At 45.1% G+C, this 25070-nt stretch overlaps 1 protein-coding gene across 1 annotated transcript in view; it reads right to left on the bottom strand.

Annotated features, from left to right (window-relative positions):
• The window catches only part of SPMIP1 (sperm microtubule inner protein 1), a 73127-nt gene extending 49028 nt beyond the window's left edge, over window positions 1-24099 (bottom strand). Inside the window, exon 1 of the mRNA XM_086937365.1 lies at window positions 23530-24099. Within this exon, the coding sequence (XP_086793491.1) occupies window positions 23530-23962 (433 nt within the window). The 5' untranslated portion in view covers window positions 23963-24099. The remainder of the gene's footprint in view (window positions 1-23529) is intronic.
• Between the last annotated feature and the right edge of the window lie 971 nt (window positions 24100-25070).

The raw sequence follows: 25070 nt of genomic DNA, 5'->3' as shown, positions 1-25070 counted from the left end.
TACGGCAGAAGCCGAACACAGGAAGGGCAAAACAGCCTACATTACTTACATTAGCGTCTAGCTTGATGGCCGGACGGTGGGGTTCTGGCGGGGATCGCTGCTGGGAGAGGGTGGAGCAGGCTACTTATAATAGAAAAAGGACTAAAAACGGCGGCGGCCATGTTGGACTGGTGTCGACGAAACACCCAGGTGATATAAAGTGCACAGTGTGAGTGAAGTGACATATATACAATTTCAAAAACCTTGAGCAATGATTTTGGTGAACAAGCTTTGGAGAAAAATTACCATAAGTATTTTTCAGAGCAAAGAGGTCCAATCCTCGACCCTGTTGAGCCCCTTTCGAATACTGTCTGCTCTCAGGATCCAATGTAATTCTTCCTTATTCAAAATTTGCGAAATGTCTGCTCCTCGTGGAGGAGCTTTCACCTGTGTGATCACTGTCCATGTGAACTCATTTTCAGTATGCCCTTTTTCCTTGAAATGTTCCACAAGGGGCGCATTGGCAGTTTGGCATCGAATTCGGCTTCTGTGTTGTCCCATCCGCAGCTTGATCTTCTGACTTGTCTGTCCTATATATATCAACATACATGGACATAGAATTGCGTAAATTACATTGTGCGAATTACAGTTTGTGAAATGGTGCCTTTCATATTTAATTGTGCCATACGAGAAAGTTTTGCCGTCAATAGTTGAATCGCAGGAGATACATTGTCCGCATTTAGCATGTCCTTTCAGAGTAGGCAAATTCCACATATCATTTAGGGTAGTTCTGGTGTCTGGTTGTGGGAGTGAAGCACAGACCAAATGGTCTTTCATGTTTTTCGCTCTTTTAAAAGCAAGCAATGGTCTTTCAAGGTTTAGGGCACCAGCATTCAACACTGGCCAATGTTTTAGAACGCTTTTTCTAATTGCATTAGATGCAGGGGAAAATGTGGTCACACATGTAATTCTATCCTGGTTGTTCTTAATGCGGGGTTCTAATAATGTCTCTCTTGGGCAATACCATGCTCTCTTTAGTGAGCGACGTACCAATTTTCGTGGATAGCCACGTTGTCTCAGTTTAAGGCTCAATGTTTTTGCTTCCGCAAAGTAATCTTGTTTGTAGTAACAGTTCCTACGAATACGTAGGAACTGGGAGTAGGGCAGTGAATCTCTTAGGGCACGGGGGTGATGACTGCTGTAATTTATTAAAGTGTTTCTTTCAGTGGGTTTACGGTGGAGACTTGTTATGAGTCGCCCTTCTGAGTGTTTTATTTCAATGTCCAGAAAAGGAAGAGATTCCTTGCTGGTGGTCATGGAGTATTTCAGCCCACCACTGTTGTTGTTGAGCCAGTGTAAAAACTGGTCTACAGAAGTCTCTGAGTCTCTCCAAATCATAAAAATATCATCAATATACCTCTTCCACAGGGCTATGCCACTGTGGAAGGGGTTTGATGTATCCAGGATTGTAAGTTTCTCAAGGTGGTCCATATACAGAATGGCCAAGTTGGGGGCAAAAATAGCCCCCATGGATGTTCCACGCACTTGACCATAAAATTGACCCTCGAAGAGAAAGAAATTTTTAGTTAGACATATCTCCAACAGCTGTAGGATAAATGTGGAGGGAACATTATGCGGTCTTGGGCGTGTGTCTAAGATGGTAGCCATGACTCTAAGGGACTCGAATTGGGGTATGTTAGTATAGAGTGATTCCACATCCAGCGTGCACATGGTGCTGGATGTGGGATCAAAAGGATATTCCTCAATGAAATTAATCATTGCCATGGTGTCCCTGATATAGCATCTGGTCATGGGGACAAAGGGCTTAATGAAGTGATCAATATAGTGTCCTAATGGCTCCAGGATGGAGCCACATCCTGACACTATAGGTCGCCCCGGGGGTTGTTCAGAGTTCTTATGGATTTTTGGAAGGCAATATATGACCGGAATTCTGGGGGATTTTGTATTGAGAAACTCGAATTCTTTTTTGGACAAAAAACCAGCTTCTAAGCCTTCATTGGTGACTTCAGATATTAATTTCTGGATTTCGACAGTGGGATTGCGAGGCAGTTTGCAGTAATGCTCATGATTGCCAAGTTGGCGTAAGATCTCATTTTTATATTGTATAGTTTCCTGAATTACAATAATTCAGGAAACTATACAATATAAAAATGAGATCTTACGCCAACTTGGCAATCATGAGCATTACTGCAAACTGCCTCGCAATCCCACTGTCGAAATCCAGAAATTAATATCTGAAGTCACCAATGAAGGCTTAGAAGCTGGTTTTTTGTCCAAAAAAGAATTCGAGTTTCTCAATACAAAATCCCCCAGAATTCCGGTCATATATTGCCTTCCAAAAATCCATAAGAACTCTGAACAACCCCCGGGGCGACCTATAGTGTCAGGATGTGGCTCCATCCTGGAGCCATTAGGACACTATATTGATCACTTCATTAAGCCCTTTGTCCCCATGACCAGATGCTATATCAGGGACACCATGGCAATGATTAATTTCATTGAGGAATATCCTTTTGATCCCACATCCAGCACCATGTGCACGCTGGATGTGGAATCACTCTATACTAACATACCCCAATTCGAGTCCCTTAGAGTCATGGCTACCATCTTAGACACACGCCCAAGACCGCATAATGTTCCCTCCACATTTATCCTACAGCTGTTGGAGATATGTCTAACTAAAAATTTCTTTCTCTTCGAGGGTCAATTTTATGGTCAAGTGCGTGGAACATCCATGGGGGCTATTTTTGCCCCCAACTTGGCCATTCTGTATATGGACCACCTTGAGAAACTTACAATCCTGGATACATCAAACCCCTTCCACAGTGGCATAGCCCTGTGGAAGAGGTATATTGATGATATTTTTATGATTTGGAGAGACTCAGAGACTTCTGTAGACCAGTTTTTACACTGGCTCAACAACAACAGTGGTGGGCTGAAATACTCCATGACCACCAGCAAGGAATCTCTTCCTTTTCTGGACATTGAAATAAAACACTCAGAAGGGCGACTCATAACAAGTCTCCACCGTAAACCCACTGAAAGAAACACTTTAATAAATTACAGCAGTCATCACCCCCGTGCCCTAAGAGATTCACTGCCCTACTCCCAGTTCCTACGTATTCGTAGGAACTGTTACTACAAACAAGATTACTTTGCGGAAGCAAAAACATTGAGCCTTAAACTGAGACAACGTGGCTATCCACGAAAATTGGTACGTCGCTCACTAAAGAGAGCATGGTATTGCCCAAGAGAGACATTATTAGAACCCCGCATTAAGAACAACCAGGATAGAATTACATGTGTGACCACATTTTCCCCTGCATCTAATGCAATTAGAAAAAGCGTTCTAAAACATTGGCCAGTGTTGAATGCTGGTGCCCTAAACCTTGAAAGACCATTGCTTGCTTTTAAAAGAGCGAAAAACATGAAAGACCATTTGGTCTGTGCTTCACTCCCACAACCAGACACCAGAACTACCCTAAATGATATGTGGAATTTGCCTACTCTGAAAGGACATGCTAAATGCGGACAATGTATCTCCTGCGATTCAACTATTGACGGCAAAACTTTCTCGTATGGCACAATTAAATATGAAAGGCACCATTTCACAAACTGTAATTCGCACAATGTAATTTACGCAATTCTATGTCCATGTATGTTGATATATATAGGACAGACAAGTCAGAAGATCAAGCTGCGGATGGGACAACACAGAAGCCGAATTCGATGCCAAACTGCCAATGCGCCCCTTGTGGAACATTTCAAGGAAAAAGGGCATACTGAAAATGAGTTCACATGGACAGTGATCACACAGGTGAAAGCTCCTCCACGAGGAGCAGACATTTCGCAAATTTTGAATAAGGAAGAATTACATTGGATCCTGAGAACAGACAGTATTCGAAAGGGGCTCAACAGGGTCGAGGATTGGACCTCTTTGCTCTGAAAAATACTTATGGTAATTTTTCTCCAAAGCTTGTTCACCAAAATCATTGCTCAAGGTTTTTGAAATTGTATATATGTCACTTCACTCACACTGTGCACTTTATATCACCTGGGTGTTTCGTCGACACCAGTCCAACATGGCCGCCGCCGTTTTTAGTCCTTTTTCTATTATAAGTAGCCTGCTCCACCCTCTCCCAGCAGCGATCCCCGCCAGAACCCCACCGTCCGGCCATCAAGCTAGACGCTAATGTAAGTAATGTAGGCTGTTTTGCCCTTCCTGTGTTCGGCTTCTGCCGTAGGCACGAAGCTATCACCTTAAGCATTAGGCTTATCCTTGTCCAACCCGCTCACTTGTGCCCATTTCTGTTTCCCAGATATCCCGTAGTCGGGATCCTCGGACTGCCGTAGCATCTTGCATGGCGCCATATATCCTTACAAGCCCCACGAATGCCGGAGTTATCCCTTCGTAGATATCCCGCACCCGGGATCTTCGGACTGCCATAGTAGCACGCAAGGAGCAAAGGAATTCAAGTAAGTCCCGTAAGAGCCGCAGTTACCCCTATTGCTTCCGTGACTTCCCCGGCTGACAATTTTCATTTTTCACTTTCTTAGCTCACTGTAATCTCTTCCTGCCGGCCAAGCTGTGTGTGAGTATAAAGCGCTGACTTTCACTAGCACAGGCAACACTTGTGTAATCGAGCGTAATACGCTAACGGGTGTATTTATTATACTTATTCTCAACAGTTACTATCCATGCGGTTCATATTATCTTTTTACCGACGAACACCAGTCTGGGACTCTAAACTAAACTCCAAGGTAATTACATTACCATGTTGGTTGTGATTTTACAGAGGTTGCTAACAGGCACTCCTTCTTTACCACCTTATCCAGTGCACACTGCGCAGTTTCTTTCAATTTTTCGACACTTGCCTAGAACACAGTTTAGAACGCTACACTGCCACTTCACTGCGCCGATTTTTTTCTCTTGCCCCTGTGTACATATAGAATGCTTGTTTAATGTTTTCACAAAATTACAATAATTCAGGAAACTATACAATATAAAAATGAGATCTTACGCCAACTTGGCAATCATGAGCATTACTGCAAACTGCCTCGCAATCCCACTGTCGAAATCCAGAAATTAATATCTGAAGTCACCAATGAAGGCTTAGAAGCTGGTTTTTTGTCCAAAAAAGAATTCGAGTTTCTCAATACAAAATCCCCCAGAATTCCGGTCATATATTGCCTTCCAAAAATCCATAAGAACTCTGAACAACCCCCGGGGCGACCTATAGTGTCAGGATGTGGCTCCATCCTGGAGCCATTAGGACACTATATTGATCACTTCATTAAGCCCTTTGTCCCCATGACCAGATGCTATATCAGGGACACCATGGCAATGATTAATTTCATTGAGGAATATCCTTTTGATCCCACATCCAGCACCATGTGCACGCTGGATGTGGAATCACTCTATACTAACATACCCCAATTCGAGTCCCTTAGAGTCATGGCTACCATCTTAGACACACGCCCAAGACCGCATAATGTTCCCTCCACATTTATCCTACAGCTGTTGGAGATATGTCTAACTAAAAATTTCTTTCTCTTCGAGGGTCAATTTTATGGTCAAGTGCGTGGAACATCCATGGGGGCTATTTTTGCCCCCAACTTGGCCATTCTGTATATGGACCACCTTGAGAAACTTACAATCCTGGATACATCAAACCCCTTCCACAGTGGCATAGCCCTGTGGAAGAGGTATATTGATGATATTTTTATGATTTGGAGAGACTCAGAGACTTCTGTAGACCAGTTTTTACACTGGCTCAACAACAACAGTGGTGGGCTGAAATACTCCATGACCACCAGCAAGGAATCTCTTCCTTTTCTGGACATTGAAATAAAACACTCAGAAGGGCGACTCATAACAAGTCTCCACCGTAAACCCACTGAAAGAAACACTTTAATAAATTACAGCAGTCATCACCCCCGTGCCCTAAGAGATTCACTGCCCTACTCCCAGTTCCTACGTATTCGTAGGAACTGTTACTACAAACAAGATTACTTTGCGGAAGCAAAAACATTGAGCCTTAAACTGAGACAACGTGGCTATCCACGAAAATTGGTACGTCGCTCACTAAAGAGAGCATGGTATTGCCCAAGAGAGACATTATTAGAACCCCGCATTAAGAACAACCAGGATAGAATTACATGTGTGACCACATTTTCCCCTGCATCTAATGCAATTAGAAAAAGCGTTCTAAAACATTGGCCAGTGTTGAATGCTGGTGCCCTAAACCTTGAAAGACCATTGCTTGCTTTTAAAAGAGCGAAAAACATGAAAGACCATTTGGTCTGTGCTTCACTCCCACAACCAGACACCAGAACTACCCTAAATGATATGTGGAATTTGCCTACTCTGAAAGGACATGCTAAATGCGGACAATGTATCTCCTGCGATTCAACTATTGACGGCAAAACTTTCTCGTATGGCACAATTAAATATGAAAGGCACCATTTCACAAACTGTAATTCGCACAATGTAATTTACGCAATTCTATGTCCATGTATGTTGATATATATAGGACAGACAAGTCAGAAGATCAAGCTGCGGATGGGACAACACAGAAGCCGAATTCGATGCCAAACTGCCAATGCGCCCCTTGTGGAACATTTCAAGGAAAAAGGGCATACTGAAAATGAGTTCACATGGACAGTGATCACACAGGTGAAAGCTCCTCCACGAGGAGCAGACATTTCGCAAATTTTGAATAAGGAAGAATTACATTGGATCCTGAGAACAGACAGTATTCGAAAGGGGCTCAACAGGGTCGAGGATTGGACCTCTTTGCTCTGAAAAATACTTATGGTAATTTTTCTCCAAAGCTTGTTCACCAAAATCATTGCTCAAGGTTTTTGAAATTGTATATATGTCACTTCACTCACACTGTGCACTTTATATCACCTGGGTGTTTCGTCGACACCAGTCCAACATGGCCGCCGCCGTTTTTAGTCCTTTTTCTATTATAAGTAGCCTGCTCCACCCTCTCCCAGCAGCGATCCCCGCCAGAACCCCACCGTCCGGCCATCAAGCTAGACGCTAATGTAAGTAATGTAGGCTGTTTTGCCCTTCCTGTGTTCGGCTTCTGCCGTAGGCACGAAGCTATCACCTTAAGCATTAGGCTTATCCTTGTCCAACCCGCTCACTTGTGCCCATTTCTGTTTCCCAGATATCCCGTAGTCGGGATCCTCGGACTGCCGTAGCATCTTGCATGGCGCCATATATCCTTACAAGCCCCACGAATGCCGGAGTTATCCCTTCGTAGATATCCCGCACCCGGGATCTTCGGACTGCCATAGTAGCACGCAAGGAGCAAAGGAATTCAAGTAAGTCCCGTAAGAGCCGCAGTTACCCCTATTGCTTCCGTGACTTCCCCGGCTGACAATTTTCATTTTTCACTTTCTTAGCTCACTGTAATCTCTTCCTGCCGGCCAAGCTGTGTGTGAGTATAAAGCGCTGACTTTCACTAGCACAGGCAACACTTGTGTAATCGAGCGTAATACGCTAACGGGTGTATTTATTATACTTATTCTCAACAGTTACTATCCATGCGGTTCATATTATCTTTTTACCGACGAACACCAGTCTGGGACTCTAAACTAAACTCCAAGGTAATTACATTACCATGTTGGTTGTGATTTTACAGAGGTTGCTAACAGGCACTCCTTCTTTACCACCTTATCCAGTGCACACTGCGCAGTTTCTTTCAATTTTTCGACACTTGCCTAGAACACAGTTTAGAACGCTACACTGCCACTTCACTGCGCCGATTTTTTTCTCTTGCCCCTGTGTACATATAGAATGCTTGTTTAATGTTTTCACAAAACACTGCGCCGTTCCAGCCTATAAATCGACATCTTCACGGTCTAAACTTCACTGCGCCGACTTTTTAATTATGGTTTTACTCTTTCTTAAGAAACATCACTACTTCACTCTGGTAACAAGCATGTGCCAGATTCCACGGAGTATCTGTTTATACACAGGTTACCTTCTCACAATATATTTCCACAACAGCACTTTTTAAATCCTTGCTCGCTGTATGTAGGAACCAATCAGTAGACAATGCACTCATGCCTAGTAATGTCTAATGGAAATTTCTCTCTATTTTTCTCCTCTCTTTTTTCCCATGAAATGTTGATTTTATATTATGCAGTTGCTTTACAATGTTCAAATACTTTCCAAGACAAACATGATATATTGTTTTTGTCCTGATGATGATGCATATATCCTTAAGCTGCCTCGAAACGTCGTCGACCTTAATGCTCCATATGTTTATTTGAATTTAAGAAATGTCTAGAACAATGGATTGCTACAAAAGTATTCTAGTCTGCAACACTGAATAATAGTACAGACCGCTTTTTTGCGCCTCTTTCAAAAGTTTTTGTCACTTGTTTTGTCTTGTCTCCTGTGGGTCACAGGTTGTGCCCACTCTTGTATAAATGTTGTATATATGAATTAATATAAAAAAGCTAATAAACTAAATCCTGTCCGGCTGGACAGAGGTCATACAAACTATCTAGTGTATGTCTATTTCGCACACGATCCTTAATTACTAGGGTCCTCTGTTCTGTACAATAATATGCTCCTTGATACGGCCCACCTGGACATACAGACCTGGAGGGGAGGTGGACTTTCATGGTTGGGCAGAATTGCTGCGGTAAAGATTACTCTTTCACCCAATATATTATATGTCATGCAGACCACTCCACTACGTCCTCCCCCTTACTTAAACTACAGCAAATGTTCGTCCTAAATCTGGGGAAGCAGGTAGCCACACATATCTCAGAAACGAGCTTATCTACCAGTAGCTGCAGGAGGAAGGGGCATACCATCCCTCACCCACTACTACTTAGCAGAATTACACTAGCGCCGCTCGCAGTAGTTTCCTGACATTTCTTTGCCTGTTTCCCCACCGGACCCCTTGTGTTGGCTCTTTGTTCCGCCCACAGCATCGGAGGGGCAGAGGTGACAGCGGAATCGTGTGCCTGGCTTTCTGGGACTACAGTAGCGGGACGCCGGGACTACGAGGACCAGCATTCCTGGGTGACCTGCAGCTGGTGCCTCTTCCCGTGCCGTCCCCGCCTACTTTCACCAGCCCTTAACTACTCGCCGCTCCCGCTTCGCGGACGCCGCTCGCAGTAGTTTCCTGACATTTCTTTGCCTGTTTCCCCACCGGACCCCTTGTGTTGGCTCTTTGTACTCGCCCACAGCATCGGAGGGGCAGAGGTGACAGCGGAATCGTGTGCCTGGCTTTCTGGGACTACAGCAGCGGGACGCTGGGACTGCGAGGATCAGCATTCCTGAGTGATCTGCAGCTGGTGCCTCTTCCCGTGCCGTCCCCGCCTACTTTTGTATATTTTTTCACGCCCCCTTAACGCATCGCGGGACGCATCGCGGGACTAGCCGGGTTAAGCCCGGGCAAAGGGCGGGCCGTCTACGGCCGAACAAGGCTGGGCTGGGGCCATTCCCTTTTAAGTTTGATATTGTATATAAATATTTAGTCTTAATACATTTTTTGCAAATTATAATGTTGTATTGATTTGCAGGGTTCACGGTGTGAGCAATCGCGATTATGGCTAGAAGGGAGAGTAGAAGTAAAACCACAAAAGGGGCAAAGCAGTTAACAGGTACTTTGGATGATTTTATTATTAACCCCTTCGATGCTGATGACGAGCTCAGCTCGTCATCAGCCACGGTGGTCGTGTGCGGATGACGAGCAGAGCTCGTCATCTAACGCGGCTTTTAGAAAAAAGCAGCGTAGCGGAAAAATAACCGCAGCAGCAATGCGGTTAAGTCCAATTAAGTAATTGATATGGGAATAAGTTTAATGAAACAGAGAGTATCTCTGGATCTAGCAGCTGCAAGGAGAATGTCCCAAGACCCTGTAATGAGTAAAAAATCTTCTCTAGGTAATATTGCATCAGCCAAAACTCCAGAACGAACAAATGGTCCTACTCCCATTACAGTACAGGTTGAAGTCCACGAGGAAATAGACCGAAATGCACATGTTATGCTTAGTACCCAAGTGACACCTGAACATGCAACCAATATCACAAATACCAGTATATTAGTTGAAGCTGGGTCATGTACTGTGGGAATTGTCGATCATGAAAACAGTGGGGATGAGACTACCCAAAGACAACTCCAAGGTAGGAGGGAGGGTGCAGTCCATAAAAGGAAACGCCTTAATATACTGCTCAAGCAAGGAAAAAGTTTATAACTAGTAAAGCAAAGGGCAGCAGGGGAAATAGTAAATTAGCAATGAACGAGAGAGAAATGGAAAGTTCTAGTTTAGTAGACAATGGGGACAAGGTGGTATCTCAAGGATCAGAGTGCGTACTAGGAGAGACCACAAGTATTGTTGATGTAGAGCCACAAGATAATCAACGAGATATATTTGTCTCTTGTGCATCTGCCTCTGGTAACCTGGGTGAATTGGGGGTAGATTGTGTTCCAAAAAATAGTGAGTCCCTGTTAAAAAACATTGGGGGAATTATAAATAAATTGCTACGTCTGCTCGAAACTAGGATAATGTCCATGGAAAATCAATTGATTGGGCTAGAGAAAAGTATCCTAACATTGACAAGTCTTGGTGTAGTGGGTTCCTTGCGTAACAACACTGTACCAGCTCCTAAAGTTTTAATGCCAATCACAGTAGCTATTAGTAACCAACCCCCGGCACCCACAGGTCAGAAGAGTACCACTAGTTGTAATAAAAACACCTCTAGCAACAAGTCTAAAGCAAATAAGATCACTCCAGCAATTGCTAATGCTGCAGCAAAAGAAACTCCGGTCCAGAACACTGTCCAATCAGCTAAAAGAAATACCAATTATGTTGGTAGTAGCATAAAGACAAATCAGCAACGTGCTGGACCCCAAATAGAGAGGAAACCTAAAGGAGGCTATATTAACCTTCCACCAGATGCCAGCCCATATGTAGTTGTAATGACAGGGGTCCCTGAGCTAAGTAATCCTCATGTGGAAACCTTTTCTTCACTTCAAAATAAGGTTTCCCAATGGTTAAACAAAAAAGGCCACTACCAAACTGGATCAAGAGTCGCATTCTAATGGTTCGTAGAGTACCATGGATAGGTTCGACAATGAAATCTATAACTGGTGACTGCGTGGTTGTTACGTTTGAGGATTCACGTACTGTTCACCATATTTGTACATGGAACTCATACGGGGAGATATCTCCCATTGAATCGCAACCTCTTTCTTTTTTTACCCACCCAGAATTAGACCAGAAGGGGGGGGAGACTGGCCAAGGTTTGATCAAATGTCACAGCGCGAGTACAGTGGCTGGGGGCTAGTTAACCCTAGGTAAGCTAACCCAAGGTCAGCCACACCAAGACAATGGATGGGGGCACCCAAATACAATAGGTTCAGTTGCCTAGAGTCAGTAGACTGACTATCGACCACCATGGGCAGCACCGACTCAAGGGAATCAAATGTGAGGACCAATGGAGAAGTATTATTATCAGTAGCTGGTCAAGCAGAATTGGCAAAGGAGTATGTTCCATTATCAACTAGGCCACTGACCTTAGACAATGCTCCTATAGACAGGGGGACTGCATATAACAACACTAATATTAATAACATCAACGATAATGCGTTCTCCCCGGATGAACAACTTACAGGGTCAGTAGCCCTAAAGGAGAGGTCTTCATGCCCTGAGTCACCACTAGCAATTGGTAGTAAAGGCAAAACCCTGAATTTAGTTTCATGGAATATTGCTGGTGTGGCCAAGAACTTGAGGGATACAGAATGGGCAAAATACATAGATTCTAATGATTTCTGTCTCGTTCAAGAAACATGGTTAGTTGATACACCACATAGGGTAGGATTTAAGTCATTTGGTATTGGAGCTGTCCCCTCCCCACGAGGGAGACCGTCAGGTGGATTAATCATTTGGGCCAAGGTAACCTTAAGGATCCGGGTCGACACAATAGATACTGGTACTCCTGACATTCTAGCTCTGAAAATTACTACTAGTCATGGGAAGCTGGTATATCTTACTAATATATATAATCGACCAGGACCCTCAATTAAGGAGTCACCTACCATAGCTAAGTTGGATTCCCTTCTAAACAAAATAATTGGCAAAGAGGCGGCCATTATAGCAGGAGACCTAAATTGTAATTACGAACCTGTCACAGGATTGAGTGAAGTATTCAAGGAAGAAGATCAGGCTAATAACATACCCTCATTAGATCATGTGAAACCTGCCAATTGTTCAGTATTGGCAGTTCAACTTTTGAGGATAACAGCTGAGCATGGCTTAAGGGCCTGTAATGGGCGCCTTCCTTTGGATATTAAGAAAAAACCTACATTTTTCAGATATAACAGCAAAAGCAACCTAGAATTTGTAATTGTCTCAATTTCCCTCTGGCAGTATATGGTTGATTTGGAAGTGGGGACCAGGACTGAGAGTGACCATTATCCTTTGAACTTGGCAATAGAGGAGCATTTGTTTGTTGGGCAAGTGAATAAAAATACATCTAATCTAGGGGTGTCCCTGGGAGATGATGTGCTGGTAAGCAATAACAGACGGAGTTTGTTAAAGCGCAACTACTCACCTGTAAGGGTCTCAAATGCTCGGGGGGTGGGGGGGTGCAGGTTCCATTCCATCAAGGAGGGGGTCTGCGAAGAGCCAGGTTTTGAGGTTCCTTGCGAAGATGGGGAGCGATGTTGTCTCTCTGAGGTGGAGCGAAGGGCGTTCCATGCTTTGGCCGCGAGGAAGGAGAAGGAGCGGCCTCCAGATCTGGTCTGTCTGGTGCGCTCAAGTGGTCGCGCATTCTAGACCATGGGGAAACTCTTACAGAAATGTATTCCCAATTTGGGAGTTCCATAGGAAGTTTCATAGAGTCTCAGTCCGAGACAAATAACTGTCCGGATTTTATGTCCCTTCATAACGAGCTTTTTCAAAAAATTAAAACTTTAGTGACTAAAATGCCAAAAAAAGGGCACAAAATTCATTTAATCAGTCCCATAGCAAATCTTGGTATGGGAAGTCATGTAGGGAATCAAAGTTGAATCTCTTGTTGGCAATAAAAAACAAAGGTCCATCTGAAGTAAAAGCAGCAAGAGAATCCTATAAACAGGCACAGTTAATTGCAAAGAGGGAGTGGGAAGAGATTAGTTGGGCAGATATGTTGGTTGCCGCAAAATCTAGAGACACTGTAGGATTCTGGAGCTTGGTTGCCAATGGAACTCGTGTGGGGAGGGTTTCTAAGGATGTATATCTGGATGAACTTACTTGGGTGAATCATTTCACGACCTTATATAAAAAGTATGAAGGGAATCCAAATAACACAAGTGATGAAAAACCATGGCAAAAGCATCCCGGGAAAAAGCTAGAGTTTTCAATCAAGGAAACAGAGGTGGCAATTAATGCTGTGAAACGGGGAAAAGCACCAGGCTTAGACAAAATACCGGGGGACTTGTATAAGCATGACCTTTTGGTATGGGTTCCGTATATAAATCATTTATGCAATACTCTCTCCCTCAGTCTAGATTTCCCCGATAGTTGGCGGGGGGCTGAACTAGTTTTAATTTTTAAAAAGGGCGACCGGTCGGTGCCATCAAATTACCGGCCTATTAGCCTGATGGACGTTCTCCAAAAAATGTACTCAAGACATATTTTATCTCGAGTAAATGAGTGGCAAGAAGAGAAGATGGTCCTCACGAACCTTCAAGCAGGGTTCAGAAGTAAAGTGAGCACCATCGACCAAGTTTTTAGATTCTGCTGCCTATATTGGAAATATGTCCGTATTAAAAAGGGTCACTTATACGTCGCCTTTGTAGATTTAAGGGCGGCGTTTGATCTAGTGCCACGTGAGCTGCTCTGGAGATCCCTACATCAGTTAGGGTTGCCTAGCTGTTTGTTGGTTCAAATAATTGAGCTTCATGCTGGGAACTACGCTAAAGTAAGGTGGGGCCCAAACAGGGAACTAACAGAAAATATACCGATTGAGCATGGCGTTCGCCAAGGTTGTGTTTTGGCACCCACTTTGTTTTCCCTCTTCGTAAATGATATTCCAAGGGACTTAGAGGGATGCCAGAATGATTCACCTAAATTAAATGGCAAAAGGGTTCCCGCATTACTCTTTGCGGACGACACCATTTTGATCTCACAGACCAAAAAAGGTTTACAGGCACTTTTATGTTCCTTCAGTGAATATTGTACCAACAAAGGATTGGAAATTAATGCTGCAAAAACAAAGTGCATGGCCCTAAATCCAATTAAACCTGATAAAGGAATACTTACACTACATGGCCAAAAACTGGAATTCGTTGATCACTTTTCTTACTTGGGGGTCTCCTTGGATTGTAATTTTACATGGAGGCCTCAAATTGAGAAAAGCAAGATAATATTTGCGCAGAATTCCAAGCCAATCCTTAATAAACATAGTCTAAGCACCAGTAAAGCAGTAACACCTGCAGTCGAATTATTTAAATTCAAAGTCCAACCAGCAGCGGACGACACCATTTTGATCTCACAGACCAAAAAAGGTTTACAGGCACTTTTATGTTCCTTCAGTGAATATTGTACCAACAAGGATTGGAAATTAATGCTGCAAAAACAAAGTGCATGGCCCTAAATCCAATTAAACCTGATAAAGGAATACTTACACTACATGGCCAAAAACTGGAATTCGTTGATCACTTTTCTTACTTGGGGGTCTCCTTGAATTGTAATTTTACATGGAGGCCTCAAATTGAGAAAAGCAAGATAATATTTGTGCAGAATTCCAAGCCAATCCTTAAAAAACATAGTCTAAGCACCAGTAAAGCAGTAACACCTGCAGTCGAATTATTTAAATTCAAAGTCCAACCAGCAGCGCTATATGGAGCTGAGATTTGGGGTCCCATGTCAAAAGATGTTTTTTCAACTATGGATAATAACTTTATGCGTAGTTTGGTAAGGGCCCCGAAAGGCGCCCCTTTGGTGCCACTTCAGTTGGACATGAATTTTAAAAGGATAGATCATTACACCATTGTCCGGCCTTTAATGTTCTGGGTAAGACTTTGGCAAACGCCAGAACTGTGTGACTATAGGGATGGGCTGAAAGAAATCCAGCGCTTGGATGTGTCAAAATCCAATTCATGGCTTAGACACATCAAAGTATGGCTTAGTAATATAGGTTTGGTCCACTTATGGGAGAATCCAGAAAGGTTGCTTCCAAACTCAAAAACCCTGGTAAAAAAAAGGCATTTTGGGGTTTCATATGGGATTCATTGACTAATAGAAAGAGTGGTGGGTCCTTAGTTTGTAATTTCTTGAGCTTTAAGGACCTGCCCTTATTCGAGGTTTTTCTTGATGAGATAGAGCCACCACTTGCCAAAACTTTGTTTATGAAGCTAAGATATGGCAATCTCATGACCAATTCAAATGTGGCACGTTGGTCTAGGAAAAACAATCATGAAAATGTTATTGTCAATGACATTTGTGTTATGTGTGATGGGAACCTGAAGGAAGACAACATGCATATTCTCTCCTTCTGTCCTGCCTACAAGCTGGCAAGAATGAGGTGGATCAAACCATTGTGTAATCTCCTAGGAATAAGGTCTTGTACTAATGCACTTAGAATAATCGAAACTGATACAATGCAAACAATAGTATTGAGTGCTAGCAGATTTTTACACTCTGTTTATTGTATTCGAAGGAAGAAGGGACTAAAGCTTTAACAAGGAAGGGAGCGTAATTTGTGTATAAAGGACTTATACTTTATATTTTGTAAAAGATACATTTGATAGGAGTAATTAATTGTGTAAAATTGTTTTTAACATCTATTCATTGTTGTGAAATGTTCTTTTAAAATGTATGTTTTTTAACCTGTAAATCTTTTATGGCTATGTTAGCCGAAATAAAGATACAATTGAATTGAATTGAATTGAAATACACTATATAACGGAGTGGCACAGACAGCTCTCAGAAAAGCATTGATGTTTCATGAATCAAGGCATTGCTGGGATCCATGTTTGGGAAATTCTTGCTCCTCAATGTGAGAAGTTGGTCTGGCATATGTTGTCCACTAGTTATAGTTGGAACCTTGTACCAGTCCAAACAACCCTTATTGATGATAGGTTTAAGACAACCTTTATTGAAAGCTTCCTAATAGTAGCTATGGAGAGCAGCCTTCAAGCTAAGTCTTGAAGGAGTGTAAAGCAGCTTGGTACCAAATTCTAACCTCTTGAATGTCTAAATGAAAGGAGAACCCCACAGTTTATATATAAAATATATGTATTTATTACTAAACACTCTCTAGTAATCTCTTTATGTGATTACTGAGCAAAGTACACACTTTCAGCAAAATAGAACTTCAGTAAATAGCACAATATACACTGGGCCCCGGGCGGGGGGTGGGGGGGGGGGGGGGGGTGAGAACACATCCGCGAGACGCTGTTAGCTTCTATGGGGAAACCCCTTTAAACGTAAGCGTTTCTAGAGCCAACACCCACGGGAGCACCAGAGTACTCGAGTTACCTCACCCAGGGCAGCCGGGTGCAAAGGTGTCAAATGGTGTCGGGAATCGTCATTGATTTCAATGGCGATCTGCTGCAAAGTGCTGCTGCCGTGGAGAAGAAAAGTGTCTGGTGTGATCCAAGCCTGGATCGAAGATGTGAGGAACCTGAAAGCAGAGGGTACAGAGTCTGGGTCACTTTCCGGTGACCAGGGGCATGATAGACGATTGCCCACCGATGTCGGGTGCCTCAGGCGCTAAGAGGTGAAGCTTGACTCTGCAGCCACGAGGACCAGGAGGCTTCAACGACAATGAGGAGCTGGATTTGAGCTGTCCCACGAAAGATGTTGAGTGCTGCGGCGTCAGTGCCCGGATTGAACACAACAAACAAGCCTTGGCAATAGCAACTCACGCAGGAAAAGAAAATATGCGTTGGTGTGGACCAGCAAGATCCAGGGGACTCTCCAAGTGGTAGAGAGACAGGGCACATCTGGAGCAACCAGGGAAGCCCAAGGAAAGTCAAAGTTGCCTTCTCAGGGACTCACCAGTTGACAGACCAGGGATCGCGAAGGTACCTAGAGCAAAAACACAAAGGGCCGGCTCACGGAACACTGCTATCCAGGACCCCAGCCTAGCTGCTTCCTCTCTAAAATGATTCCAAGTACTTTAGGTACACACCAGTTTAGTGACTGGGGAACCCTTATAAGCCCCTAGTTTATGGTATCCTATATACCCAGGGGATAGGTATCCCAGAGGCCAACCAGGGGCTGAAGCATGTATTATGCCACCCCTGGGCAGCCTTCCAAAATGGCACCACAGGTCTGCTACTGCAGCCTGTGTAAGGGGTGTATGCACCCCTTTCTTAGACATAAGTTCCCTATATCTACCTTATATCACTACACATATAAAGCAATCATTCACCCCTATGGCAGGCCTTATTAATCCTGAAGGCAAGGAGCTGGGTTTTGTGTGAGAGGGTGCCCATGCATGAGCAGGGCCCCTCTGCAGCCTTTGGAAACTTTTCTATGGGGCTGTTCTCAGAGGCAGCCAGACCATATACTCTTAAGTGCATTATAACCTTGTTGTAAATGCTAACTTTGGAATGGATGCAGAGAAACATGCTGTGTTTGGCGTCAAACACTTTGGAATCATACACCCGGCCCCTGCCAGTCCTGGCGGCGGGGTATGATTTCACCCTTCTAGAGGGAGAGGCATGTACACACTGGTATACCCGGTACCAGTTTAAAAGAACCCTGGCCTAGCCTCCTGCTGCTAGACAAAACTCCAGCAGGAAAGGTCTGGACAATAGTTTTCCTGTCACAGGGATGTGTCACCACCTCCCAGACAGGCTTTAGTGTATTGGGGCTGGGTGGGTGCCCTCCAAGCGTGCTTTGAAGTCAGCACTGGGGGCACATTTGGTGTCCCTGTGCATAGCCCAGTTCAAACTGGTTGCAGGGGCTGCCAGCCCCTGCTTTGGCGCGAAATGGGATAAAGGAAATGGGTGTATCCACCCCTCTTTCCAAACCCTCCCATAGGTGGGTCCCCCTGAGTTTGTCCCACCCCTTCCGTGGGTATAAGATAGGAACCCCTGGCATAAGGACTTTAGATTATATCTGGACGAAACTCTGATACTGAATCCTGGAACTTTGACGATCTGCACGATGCTGGATGACTGAAGAATCTCCCTTGGAGTAAAGGAGTTACTCCCCTGTGTGGCAGGCACCAAAGATGCATCTGATCGGTTTGCATCTCCGAAGCTCCCGCCGGACTCTGAATAAAATGGCAAGTCAGGAGGTGGATTTCCAGACTTCACAGAGGCCGACCTGAGTCTCCAGCAAAGCTGAGAACCGTAGACCTCTTTGGTACTGTGAAACCGGAATCCCTGGACACCGTGCACATTTACAAGTGCATCTGCTTCTTGACAATCTTTGAGGCAGTGCATTGGGTTGCTTGTAGCCCAGACCCCGAGCAGCATTTCCACTGCAGATTGCTGGCCTACACTCCACAAGTGTTCCGTGAGCCGGCCCTTTGTGTTTTCGCTCAATGAACCTATGCGATCCCTGGTCTGTCGACTAGTGGGTCCCTGAGAAGGCAACTTTGACTTTCCTTGGGCTTCCCTGGTTGTTCCAGACGTGCCCTGACTCTCCACCACTTGGGGAGTCCCCTGGATCTTGCTGGTCCACACTGAAGCATCTTTTCTCTTCCTGCGTGGGGTGCTGTTGCCAAGGCTTATTGTGTTCAATCTGGGCACCGATGACGCAGCACTCAACATCCTTTGTGGGACAGCTCAAATCCAGCTCCTGGTTGTCGCCGACGCCTCCTGGTCCTCGTGGCTCCAGAGTCAAGCTTCACATCTTCGCACCTGAAGCACCTGACATCAGTGGGCATTCGTCTATTGTGCCCCAGGTCCCTGGCAAGTGACCCAGACTCTGTCCCCTCTGCTTTCAGGTTCCTCATATCTTTGATCCAGGCTTGGATCACACCAGACACTTTTCTTCTTCACCGCAGCAGCACTTTTCAGCAGATCGCCATTGAAATCAACGACGATTCCCGACACTATTTGACACCTATGCACCTAGCTTCCCTGGGTGAGGTAACTTGAGTACTCCAGTGCTCCGGTGGGTGTTGGCCCTAGAACCCCTTAAGTCTAAAGTGGTTTGCTCAAAGTCCTCTCCTAAGGGTCCTTAATCTTTCAAATTCCAACCACGACTTTCCCCATAGAAGCTAACGGCGTCTCACACTGCCCACGTCCCCTTTGGGTCCCCTGTGTCACTACCTTGGGTGGTTTCTTGTGGTCCCAGCAATTCCACTTTCTTAATATATGGTTTGGTCCCCTCTAGGGCCCAGTGCATATTGTGCTATTTACTGAAGTTCTATTTTGCTTAAAGTGTGTACTTTGCTCTGTAATCTCATAAAGAGATTACTAGAGAGTGTTTAGTAATAAATACATATATTGTATATATACCTTGTGTGGTTCTCCTTTCATTTAGACATTCAAGAGGTTGTAATCTGGTAAACCAAGCTGCGTTAGACTCCTTCGAGACTTAGCCTGAAGGCTGCTGTCCATAGCTACCACTGGGATAGCTTTCAATAAAGGTTGTCTTAAACCTATCATCAATAAGGGTTGTTTGGACTGGTGCAAGATGCCCACTATAACTAGATGACAGCATGTGCCAGGCCAACTTTTCACACTCAAGAAGCTCAGACCCTTTAGGTGTACACATCACCAGAAACATTGGCCACGATGGAGGTGTAGGGCAGAGTAATGCTCGCCAGAGGCATTTCCATGCCCCTCCCTTCACTCCAATTATTTGCAACCCTGCTTTACCCCAGCACAGACTGGTAATGCATACATCGCTTGGCAGGAGGTGAATATGAAACAATTGGAGAACTCTCTGACCAGGAAGGTTTCATGGATTTCCCACAGGTGCAAGCCAACTACAGGATTCCTGCCCAGGGAACCTGGCACTACACCACCATTAAGCACAAGTTCACACAACCGACAATCTGACAATCCGCCAGTGGACCCCTAACAAACTATGAAAAATTGCTCATCATGAAGACTGGAAACAAAGGGTTGCTCTCAGACCTGTATGGCGTCTTGAATAAAGCATCAGACATCTCCAAGTCCCCCACACAGCGGAGAATACAGGCAGAGCTGGAACCCTATTTTACCCCCATAGAATGGACTGACATTCCACACAGAGATGCATCTCCTCTTTGGTGTTGCGTGCAGCGAGGCGATGGTCGAATAACTTACTACAGGTACTTCACCCCAGCGAGGAGAGTGAAATAGAGGCATAGAAGCAAAGATGACTACTGGCGCAACTGCTGGCATATAGGCCCAGTGCCACACATCTTCTGGCACTGCTCCAAACTCAAACGATACTGAGAGTAGATATTCGAAGACATTCATGAGGTTTTTTGACACAAATGTTCCCAACCTCCCCAGTTAAATCCTACTGGGGTTACCAAATGCTATGACCAACCTGCTGCACATACCCAAGGGGAAGGCGTTCACCATGGCGTTAAATGCAGCCAAACAGACCATCACCTCCAAGTGGGTTATCAAATGCACTCCCGACCAGGGCTCGAGTCGGGGTACACGCAGGTACACGGCGTCACCCCAATCATTTCACATAGTGGACGCCATCCCCCCTTCCAAGAAGACGGGCCCCACAGAAATATGCTGAACTTGTCCTGGTGTAATTTTCAGACACCTGGATACATTCAGCAGCACCTGCACGCTGCCTGCTTTCCATTCCCAGCAGCAACGTGCAGCCAGCGAGGGAGCCTTTTTTCAACTCCAGCTGGGCCGAAGTTAAGGGGCCATCCATCCTCCTTTTTTTTGTATATGCTGACTGGGGGCCGCCTGGAACCTTACATTTAAATGTAAATACCACAGAGGGAAACAAGAGCACACAGCTTGCCTTCTCTTCACAGGTACTTAAGAGAGGCATGCTTTTGCCTTTCTGTCCCTGTATATAAATGCAGACACTGCAAGACTGTCGATGGGTTAGTCTGTCTCAGTATTTACACAAATAATTTAAATAGCACTATTTTAGTTCTTTTATGGCGCTATGTCGTGATGTCATGAGGTCATTTGCATATTGTTTTACTTGGTCAGTCCCCTTACTTCTTTTTATAGGACTTGTGCCCTGCTCCTGACCATAAAAACTGGCTATACCGACTCTGGGACACCACTGGATTGGAAATAGGCATGGGCGGAAAATCCGTTCCGCTCGCGGATTTTGCGGATTTTCGGGAAATCCGCAATCCGCGAGATTTGCGAATTTCCTGAAAAATCCGCAAATCCGCGAGCAGCGGATTTTGCTCGCACTGCTCGCACTGTTCGCGTGAGTTCGCGCCCCGCGAATAAGTGCGAAATTGCAGAAATACGATCTAAGCAAAACTGAAAGTAACTACTTACCAGGTTCAAAAGTTCAGGCACATCATTAGTAGCCATTTCCTGTAGTGCTTCCTGAGGGGCCCCTCCAGAGTTCAGTTGCCAGTTGCAACTATTATGTGACCCTGCTCTGAACCTCAGAATAGTTACACATATGCCACAAAGGTCCTGAATTACAGCTAAGGGAGACAAGCAGGAGCCAGGCTGGAAGTTAAAATCCATTAATCAGCCCCTAATTCATTATTGTCAGTTGGGGCAGGGCAGGTGTTGTAACTAATTTTGCAACAATGAAAGCACTTAGCAAGTGCAAAAGATCACTAATCAGGGCGCACTAAGGAAGCAGGTGCCAGCTAAAAAAATATTCTGTGACACATTAATCAGCCCCAAATTAATTCAGGTCACTTGAGGCAGGGAAGGTGTGCTTTGCTTTGCCGAAAATAATGTACACTGGACAACCAGAGGGTGTGGTGATGAAACAGAGGGTGGCATGGGTGGGCCAGAGGGTGGCATGAGTAGTCAGAGAGTGGCAGTGGTGACAGAGAGTGGCAGTGATGAAGAAGAGTGTCCCAAACAGGTTGGACACGTAGAAACAACAAGTTCGCAAAACTTGCGACCCGACAGGTAAGTTCGCAAATTGCGAAATTGTAAAAACCCTCGCGAACTGGCAGAAACACGGGCGAACACAAAAAAAAAAAAAATCCGCAAATTCGCGGGAATTCGCGGATTTTGCGGATTGCGAGTTTGCAAATCCGCAAATTCGCGGATTGCCAATCCGCAAAATCCGCTCATGCCTAATTGGAAAAGCTCACAGCCTCGCTTGATAACAAACTGCCGCAATTTGATCAAATATAGGGGGGTCATGTCTCCAATTCCTATCATGAGACTTTAATGGGTTGACTTACCCGAAATACCTCTGTGTTGTTTGTATAACGCATCAAGAGCCCAAACAAGACTCCGGCGAAGGAGACAGACTAGAGTAACCTGGACATCTGGCTAGGCTGTGCTTAGTGATATTATACAATGATCTAACATACCAATTGCATTTGGGGGATCACCCCTTCCCGTTGGAACTTCCCCAAGTTACCCTCCCCCCCACATGCGCCCCCAACCATTGTCGGTGTTACCTGCTTCTTTCGTTGAGCGCCCTCTACACCAATTCGTCCCCCCTTCTATGTTCCACACTGGCCTAATGATGAGCGGGTGAGGATATGTGCTACTGACTACAAAAGATAAATAAAACGATTTGAACGTCGATACGCTCCCACGGTTCTCCCCTGAACAGTTTATAGAAGGGTACTCTAAAATTGACTTTTGCTGCCTCACAGATGTAGAGGGGCCTTAGGCCGCAAGAAGTTGGGGCTCCTTTTATGAAATTTGATTTGGGATATAAATGAGGAAAACCATTAAACCCTCCAGTACGTGATCCACACACCATCAATACTTACCTTTCGACATCTGCTTCAGTACAGTACAATCGTACAAGCAGCACGCTACATTGATGATGTGGCGGCCACTTATAATCCTAAGAAACCTGGTCTGTCTGTTCACTAAAGCTTCAAGGCGTTTTTTTTAAATGTAAACAATTAGTCTTTCCTTTTAATCTGTGAAATTCAGGGAAGTACGTCTTATTTTCATGCTGTGCCATTAACGAAATAATCGTCACAGGGAGTCAGGAAGATCTTTTGGCAGAAATCAAGTGATTTTCCAATAGGCCAGTGCCTATGAAACTCCGGGCAGGGCTGGGCCAAAGTCAATTGCATTGTTTAAGTTATTCCTGTCCTATTACCTTCTGAAACATTGGCCTTTTGTGAATTATTTTCCATTAGACTATTGCCTATCTGGTAGAAAGCATGCAGATACATTGCTAAGTCAGTCTTTACATGAAAAATATTTAGGCGAGCACCCATAGGGGATAAAAGCCTTGTAGAACCAATTTGGTACATGTAGGAATAGCAGCATGGCAAAGCTACCAAGGGAATACTAATGCCAGCAAGGAAAATGGCCCAGACAGCCCCCTGGCTGGGTAGTTAAAGTCAGACATATTTAGAGTGTTGTATTATACACTATTTTGCCATGGTGCTACTACACGTCCTAAATGCAGTAATTTGAGCTATGCCCCTCTGTAGCAATGAGCCAGTTGTCCTTACCGATCTGCCAGCCGTACTCAAAGTTGGTTGTGATGGGGAAGATGTACTTCTCCTCCGGGATGATCTTGCTCCTCGCCTTTAGGTAGAGGTACCTGCCCTGATCCTGCTTGGTGGTGCCATGGTAGAGAAGTTCCTTGGTGCGAGGGGTGGGTGGCTTCATATCTGCGCCCAGAGCCTCCACCACCTTTTCCACCGGAGTAGGGGGACCCTCACAGACCTCCTTCTCCACCTTGATTTCCGGCTCTTCCGCTGGAGGGGTGATGTGTATGCTCGGCAGCTTTAACCTTTCCTTGGCTTTGGCTCTGGGCTGGGCCATTTCTTTGGCTCTCTTGATGTTCTCCTGATGCCACTTGAGGCGGACCCGCATCTCCTTCATGTACAGCTCTCGCATGGCGTTTTGAGACTGGGAAGTCATGTTAAACTGCCGCGCCATGTCTGTGAAATTGGATTCCTTCTCACTTTTTTGCTTATTGAGGCTAACTTAGGGTTTCCGTACTGTCCTCCAGACGCCCTGTCTCCTTAAAGGCCACCTGGAAGACCAAAACAGACAGTCCTATACTGAGGCGACCTTCTGGCTGGAGTTAGATTGGAGTTAAGAGTGTCAGTGAAGACGTCGCAGGAACCGTGGAACGTTGTGCTGGCCAAGTAGGCTGCCTCCTCTGATTGGACGGGCCGGATTTGCGCTCGCGCTGCGCAGGTGGCAGTGGCATGAGGTGATTGGGTCGGATGATGGCTCCTTTGCTTCACGGGGGCGCTTTGGCTTCCAGACTCCGCCGCTTCTGCCAGCAGCAGCAGCTGGGCCTTCAGCCCTGTACAGCCTATTGTTGATGCCTATGTCAGGCTGGTTACCATGGTGAGCATATAAGATCACTCAGGCCTCCTCCCTCGCGCCAGTCATGGGATGATATATCTCAGTACACTGACCTGGAAAACGTGGAGCATCTGCGAAGGAGAGCTGACACGCTTCACTTCAGCGAGGGGACGGGCGGGGTGCGGCGCTCCCAGAGGCTCCGGTTCCAGGCGCGGAACTTTCGCTAGGAACTACAGCGAGCTCTGCTGCTGAGCAGGGCATGGACCGCGCCGCTGCTACTACTGATAACGCTGGTATCTTTCTCACACCTCTGACTTTAATAAAAAAAAACACTGTAACTTTCTTAAAATATGGCTATCACAAGGTTGTGACATAACCACTCTGTACTGCCTAAGTTTCTACAGATACATACAAGTAGCCAAGTATATGCTTTTTGCGCTCATGGTGATAAGCTGAATCACCTGTCAAAGTGTTTTCATTTGAGCACCATGAGAGGGCGGATTGAATGCACTGGCGTCCGAAAAAAAAAGTCACCTAAGGCAGTGAACACTCTAGGCCTAGGGTGACCAACTGGCATGGGTGCAAGTTCAGCACAGTGAGTGTGAACATTCAGGACACAGGGTCAAAATTCAGGAAACAAATTCAGGACCGGAGGTCGAAATTCAGGACAAAATGTATGTTTTACAGACACACCAGAGGAGGTTGCACAACAGTATATAAGAAAGTAAAT

The sequence above is a fragment of the Lissotriton vulgaris genome, chromosome 1_1 (genome assembly GCF_964263255.1).
Source record: "Lissotriton vulgaris chromosome 1_1, aLisVul1.2, whole genome shotgun sequence".
Taxonomy (NCBI): Eukaryota; Metazoa; Chordata; class Amphibia; order Caudata; family Salamandridae; genus Lissotriton; species Lissotriton vulgaris.
The sequence above is the reverse complement of the archived record's forward strand: the minus strand, read 5'-3'. Positions and strand labels throughout refer to the sequence as shown.